The 7,139-nt window shown below is 52.0% G+C and overlaps 1 protein-coding gene across 3 annotated transcripts; it reads right to left on the bottom strand.

Moving 5' to 3' along the window:
- Window positions 1–1,608: 1,608 nt before the first annotated feature.
- On the bottom strand, window positions 1,609–5,945 carry LOC104034925 (sulfate transporter). 3 transcript variants are annotated; one of them, XM_075715082.1, is made up of 3 exons: window positions 4,475–5,945; window positions 2,432–3,629; window positions 1,609–2,377 (listed from the first exon to the last, which is right to left on the bottom strand). In XM_075715082.1, exons 1-3 carry the CDS (start codon window positions 5,144–5,146, stop codon window positions 2,031–2,033), a joined length of 2,217 nt encoding a protein of 738 aa, XP_075571197.1. In that variant the 5' UTR covers window positions 5,147–5,945; the 3' UTR covers window positions 1,609–2,030. The 3 variants fall into 3 exon arrangements, with proteins under 3 accessions (XP_075571197.1, XP_075571196.1, XP_009486328.2); XM_075715081.1 differs by having other exon boundaries at window positions 1,609–3,629; window positions 4,475–5,105; window positions 5,903–5,931; XM_009488053.2 differs by having other exon boundaries at window positions 1,609–3,629.
- Window positions 5,946–7,139: the final 1,194 nt, after the last annotated feature.

Raw genomic sequence — 7,139 nt, 5'->3', positions numbered from 1 at the left:
GCCGTGCTGTCTGGCACCCAAAGATGCCTTGAAGCGTGCATTTGTCCATAATGCAATTTTCAAGGGACTGTGCCACAAGAGAGGATGCTGGCATCCTCTCTTTCCCTAGTTATTCTGCATTGGGCAAGTATACGGACACTGGAGTTGCACACAGAAGGAAACTCCACGTAACAAGCTCCAGTTCCATTTGTGAACCTTCCTGGTGGGTCTGAGCCAGCTGCAGCCCCTTTCCTGTCTGGGGGTGCTGCACACCTTGAGCTGCACAGCCAAGAGGCCCAGCACAGGGGAGCTGCTTACCTTCATGCCTGGCCTTGGAGGATGGGGCTGTGCCTCCCTGTGGGGAGGTGGGAAGCATCACCAGGGCTCCTTGGAGGAGCCGATGGCAGACCTTGCCTACAGTTCCTCTCTCCTTTGCCTTGGTGGCCTGTCTCAACCCTCCCTCTCCTCAAAAAGCAGTCAGGTGGTGGTTAATGCCAGGGTGCCATGGGGAATGGGATTTTCAGGCGTAAAGCTTGGGTCACTCACAGAGCTCTGGGGATAAGCCTCTGCAAAGCCTCCTCCTGCGATTGCCATTGCAGCAGCGCGATACCTGTTGCTGCCCCAAGGACTGTGGCAGCACCTGCAACGCAGAAGGACAGGGCTGTCCCATACAGCCAGCGTGGGGCTTCCGAACGTCACCCGGTCGGCGAGGGACACGGCTCCAGCCCGGAGGCGGCCCCGCCTCACCCCCTGCTTTTGCACATCCTGGCAGTCGACCGCTCTCTTGACGGTGGGTGAGCTCCCAGGGGCTCCCCAAGCCTCAGCAAAGGGTGCCCCGGCCGGCCGGCGGCACCCTGCTCCGCAGCCCCGCCAGCCCTGCCCGGGGCTGGGGGCCGGGACGCAGCGCTTCGGCCTCACCGCGGGCTGAAAGCAGAGCGCTCCGACACCGCTCCCGCCCGCCGGGGGCCCGCAGCCGGCGCCGGTGCCGGTGCCCGGGGAGGCGGCGGCCCGGGCTGCGCAGCGCGGCTCGCTCGTGCCCCCCAGTGTCCACGCGAGACACGCGTCCCGCGCGAGCGGCGCGGGGGGGCCGGGCCGGCGCTGGCGGGGTGACCCCGGCCGCGGGGCGCTGCATTTGGACAGCGGCGAAGCGAGCGGGGAGAGGCGCTGGAGGGGGGCCCTGGAATGGCAGTCTGTCGTGGTTTAGCCCCAGGCAGCAGCTCAGCACCACGCAGCCGCTCGCTCACTCCCCCTACCCCGATGGCATGGGGGAGAGAATCGGAGGAGTAAGAGTGAGAAACACTCCTGGGTTGAGATAAGAACAGTTTAAGAATTGAAATAAAATAAAGTAAAATAATAATAATAACAATAATATACAAAGCAAGTGATGCACAATGCAATTGCTCACCACCCGCCGACCGATACCCAGCCAGTCCCCCAGCACCGATCGCTGCTCCCCGGCCAACCCCCCCCAGTTTCTATACTGGGCATGACGTCACATGGTATGGAATAGCCCTTTGGGCAGTTTGGATCAACTGTCCTGGCTGTGCCCCCTCCCAGTTTCTTGTGCGCCTGGCAGAGCATGGGAAGCTGAAAAAGTCCTTGACTGGCATAAGCAGTACTCAGCAACAACTAAAAACATCAGCATGTTATCAACATTCTTCTCCTACTAAATCCAAAACACAGCACTATGCCTGCTGCTAGGAAGAAAATTAACTCTATCCCAGCCGAAACCAGGACACAGTCGCTGGTGGAAGTCTGGCATCCCACCTTCCCTGCACGGCATCTCCTGCCCTCCCAGCCCTTTCCAGAAAGGAGACGGGTTAAAAGCCATCCAGGCTCTTTACTGACAGGACAGACCTTGAAATGCCTCTCAGATTACTTACCTGTTGGCAATCTCTCCTAAAATCCGCACCTTCCACACTTTTGCCCCATGCCTGCTACTGACAGTTCATCAAAGTCTTTTTTGCATGCTCTGACTGCACAAAGACTAAAACCGCTCTCAAGTACACACCAAGCCCATCCCCATTAGAAATCATTCCTCACACCCAGGTCTACAAAGACACCTGGAAGTTCAGGTCTTCGGGGTCCAGGAGAGCATTCTTCTTCTCCTTGCTCTCCTCCTGCTGCACATGGTAGGACTGTTCAGCAAACTGCACTGCATTGTGGATGCTGTGGAAAGCCAGCTGACCGCCACTGTTTGTCTCGCCAGACCAGCCTCCCTCCCGGAGCCGGTGGCGGATGGAAGGGTTGCAGTTGGCCAGGAGCACCTGGACACCAATCTTCTTATAGTCCTGATGTGTCTCCTTTAGCACAGAGAGACCCATGGTATCTATGAACTGCATTGCCCCACAGTCAAGGATTAAGGTGTGCATATCTGTGGAGGGAGGACAGGCATCTGCTGGAGGCTTCTCAGCCCTTTTTGTGCCCTGTTTCAGGCAGTCCAACCTGGTGCCGAAAAAGCTCTTGCTGTTGCCCATGTCTGCATTTGCCTGGGCCTCTACCCTTTGGTGCTTAGCAGCCATCAGGACAGGATTTACCCCAGTTTTCTGGTAGAGAACAGTCTTGAAATAGTCCTTGTTGGCATAGTAGAGGGATGACTCAAAGCGGAAGATTTTGATGTTGGCAATACTGCTGAGCTGCTTGTAAGTGGACTGGTCCTCATAGATTTGCGTGTTGCTGACCTTGCCCAGGAGCATGGCCCTGGGTCTCTGCGTGCGGAAGATGACACAGAGCAGAGCGACGCAGACGCCCACGAGGAGCCCAATCTCTGTGGTGATCAGTGTGGAGGACAGCATGGTTGTCCACCACACCACCGTGTCCAGCTTGCTGAGCTGCCACATGCAGGGGGTGTCACAGAACTTCCTCAGGCCCCCCCGCAGGTTGACAATAGTGACCACCCCCAGGATGGAGGTCTGCAACGAGTAGAAGAGCGGGGCAATCCACAGCAGCACTAGCAGCAGCACCAGGGAGGTGACCAGGCCAGAGACCTGGGTCTGTGTCCCCGTGGACTCCTTCAGCAGAGTCTTGGTCAGGGCCGCAGAGCTCGCAAAGCAGTAGAAGAAAGAAGGGATCAGGTTGCACATGCCAATGGCAATCATCTCTTGGTTGGCACGGACAGCGTAGCCATGCTTTTTGCCAAAGATTTCTGCCAGGGACACAGTCATGGCAAAGCCAATAACAGCAATCGGCAGAGCATCAACTGCCAGGCTGGAAAACAGGTTTATATCTGGTAGAGTGGGTTTCCTGAAACCGGTGGGGATATCCCCACAAACAGCAGACTTGTATTGCTCTTCGAAGTTAAAGTAGTAAGATATTACTGTGGCTACAATGACCACCAGCAGCTCTATGAGGAATGGGGCCTTCATCTTCTCCTTATACCGGTCATTGATTTCTTTGACAGGCACTATGATGGCCAAAGCAACTAGGCTGGTGACCAGGTCACAGATGTTGGTGTTCTGGATGTATCTGAAAAGGTCAACCCACGTCAGGATAAAGGACCCCACCCCTTCGTGACGAGGGATTTTCAGTCCCAGGAGATACTTCATTTGGGAGGTGATAATGGTGAGGCTGGAGCTGGTCACAAAGCCACTGAGGAGAGGTTCTGACAGGTAGACAGCCACAAAGCCCAGCTGTAAAACCCCCAGCAGGATCTGAAAAGCAAGCCAGCCATACCTTTAGCATCGATGAGAAGGGCTGGAAGAGGTGGCTGACAATTTATGTCAGTTTGCTTCCACTTTAGCAGCTCTGGCTATTCTGTCTGCTGAGCGTTCAGTGTGAGGCAGAGGACTTCGTCTTCAGTAATTAATCTGGGTTATGAAAAACTAAAGACACCTACCTATAACACTCATCTGTGGCTAGAGATGCCATACAAAGAAGTCTGCAAGGTTCCTGCTGCTCTCTCCTTACAAGCAATAAGAGCACATAGTTACCACTGAAAGTCCAGGCAGCAGCCCCATCAAAGCAGCTCTGAGTATCACTCGGTCACATAAAACTGGTGTGATGCACTGAATTTTAGCTGTCCCAGTGAAAGAGCCTGAAGTTGTTCAGCGACAGCTAGGCCCAGGCACTGGGGACATTGCCAGGGAGCATGGCCTTTGAAGGAGCCCCTGCTGATGGCAGGGTCCTTGAGGGCTGCTCTTGCCAGCTCCAAACCTGCTCTAACCTGCACTAGGAGCCAGCCCAGCTCCAGGACTGGGGTGGTGGGAAGGTGGTTCACAGTTCCTTCTTCTCCTGTGCTGTGTCTGATTCTAAGGATGTTTCAGACACATCCAAGGACCTGGGCCTATCACATGAGGGGAAACAAAACCCCACATTCAACGTGTTTGGGGGGTTCTAAATCACTACATTTGATTCAAGGGTGTCAGGGTCTAGTCACATCAGGAAAGGTTTCTCACGACTTGTAAGTCTGAATCAAGACTGGAGCTTAGAGATCTTTAGCTCAGAGAATTTCCTAGCAAGGAAAGAGAGGAAACAGCACAACAGCAAACATTTGTACCTGGTAAAGACCGACCAGAAAGCTTAAGGAAAGGGCCACAGTGATGGCGTAGCAGCTCCTGTCACAGGCACCCGTCCCGTTACTGGAGAAGCTGGAGTTGCCCACCAGCGAAGAGCCAGCATTGTCCTCACTGTACCCTGCTAGCTGGAGGTGCCGGTTCACAGACTGCCCAATCATCAGGCACAGGACGCCGAAGGAGCCCACGAAGTTATGGCGTGAAGTGGCCATAGCAACGTAGATGATATTGCAGAAGAAGTTGGTGTAGATTCCGTAGATGGGATCCTGGTTGGCTAAGATGGAGTAGGAGATGGACTGAGGGATGGCAACTATCCCCACCAGGAGCCCAGATATGACATCCCCAAGCAACTGCGTCTTGACATTGTAATGGGGAAGCCAGTCCAGCACTGGGAACAACTGGCAGAAGAAGGGGATGATAGTTTGATGACTGCATGTGCAGACCTCTCTGGCTTTCTTTAGGATGAGTTCCTTGGTGCTGAAGTCTGCAGGCTCATACTCCTCCAATTTGACATGTATAAAATTGGCAGGACTCTCTTCTGGTGTTAGGGAGCCCAGTGCGTCTTTGCTCTGTCCTGACTTCTGGCTTGATGTGTCCTCCATTGCACCAGGAGAGCTAAGGCAGGAGAGCAGGCAGCCATGAAATGTTGCAGTCATGTACCTAATGTGCTTTGCTTAGCTCCAGGGCTCATACAGATTGCATGGATAAATAAATAAAGGAAAATAACCTCAGACAAATCAAGCAGAAAAGGACTTTCCCATGGTGCTGGTTGATTTGTTTTCAGTTATAGACCTGATCAACCACAACCCTCTGACCATGGTTTATATTGCATTCACACTGGCACAGATGCCCACATCAGGGACAGAGCTACAGGCCCCTGTGCTCCTTCCTAACATATCTCTTGTTCTGAAACAGAGCAACAAGATGGGGTACGATCAGACAATATTATTTCTCTGAAATGGAAACTTTTTTAGGAAGCCTGCATTTCTTGATGACACTTCCACTTAAGCAAGAACTATTTTGAAAATGTTGAGATATTTCAAGTGATGCTTTAGGAATGTAACACATGGGTAAGGGAGGTAATTTGCAAGATAATTTTTCCTTTAACATTTCAAACTTTTAAATTACATTGCTGGCTTGCATCAAACAGGCCCAACACAGGGGTTCCTATCTGCAGAATGAAAGAATCCTACTTCCAGCATCCTATTCACCTTCCAGAGCTACTCCAAGTTTTTCAGTCAAAACACAGCTGCAACACAACATACCTTTTTGCCAAAACTGAGCAATACACACAGAGAAAAATTCTCCTGAGAGGAGACCTAGAGTGGCTGCAGCTCAGAAATTGAACAGGGATGATGAGAAATCCCATTCCCCTGCCCTATAGGTCACTAGTCCCAACCCAAATCTCTTACCTCTGGCTGCAGGGAGATATACTGGGTGTTTTCTCACTACCTGGAGCTTCTCCCCGGCAGACAGACCTGTCTCCTCACCTCACAGCACACACTGAACAAAGAAAGCACAAGGCTAACAACTGTGAACCTGTTTCCTTTGCCTTTCTTCTGGACCATGTGCTGCTTCTCTTGAGAAGAGATCTGAGTTACTCAGCCAAGCGATTGGCCCTTTTATCTTGCTCCAGCCGATGAAGATGGTGCAGCCAGCCAAACAGAGCTGTATTTTGAAAACAAACATTGTTCTGGGAGAATATTTTTGATGAAAACTTGTTATGGCCATTAAGAATGACCGAGGGGGTTTAGAGAAGTGCTCCTGCCAGATAACAGTATTACTGGTATCTGGAGATGTGTTTGCTAAACAAAGGGAACGATGCAAAGAAATTGTCGTGCATGTGCTATTTCTCTGCTCCTCCCTGAACTGAGAGAGCATCGTTGCCTGAGTCCTGCTGGGCTTCTCAGGTTTTCATCTATTCTGGACAAGCTTTTGTTCCAAAAAACAATCAAAAAGCAAAACTTGTTCCAGAATTACTTCTCTTTCCTGGTAGCTTTTCCACCAGCGTGCTGCCACCAGCCCCCTGTGCTCTGCTCAGCTGCCTGCCCAGCTGCTGCCCGCATGCCTCCACCTCTGCTCGGCCGCACTGTGCTCACCCGCTTCCAGAGCCAGCGATGCCGGGCTTCACTGAGGCTTTGTAAAACAGAGATCACAGACAGCAACGGTGTGATGGCACAGGTTACTTCTAGGTAGATAGGAGAACTCAGTATGTGTCAAATAATCTGCACAATCCACACTTTGCTTGTGCCTTTTAGAGACCAGCAACAATTTTTTTTAGCACAAACAAGGGATTCTGCTTTGCAGAAGTAAGCACAGTCGGTAAAGTGTAGGGTTGCATTTCTTTTGTAGGTAAAGGTGTACAATTGCATTAGTGGCCAGGAAAAAAAGGTAATGTCTCATCATCCTGAATTGAAACAGCAGTCTCATAAATACCAGCTGTAACTGTTCTGCCCTTGTGATCCCTGCCAACAACTTACATCAGACTTCTCAGCACACACATCCACTCACCTCATTCTCCACTCTTTCTTTTCCATCTCTTTTCCATCGACCTAGGTCTCTAAGATGTTGCTGGATGTGCCATTGCCCCGTGGAGCAGGACAAATGTCTGGCAGTCAGGCACATTGGCCCCTGCCTCTGCTCCTGGTA

The sequence above is a fragment of the Pelecanus crispus genome, chromosome 8 (genome assembly GCF_030463565.1).
Source record: "Pelecanus crispus isolate bPelCri1 chromosome 8, bPelCri1.pri, whole genome shotgun sequence".
NCBI lineage: Eukaryota > Metazoa > Chordata > Aves > Pelecaniformes > Pelecanidae > Pelecanus > Pelecanus crispus.
The sequence above is the reverse complement of the archived record's forward strand: the minus strand, read 5'-3'. Positions and strand labels throughout refer to the sequence as shown.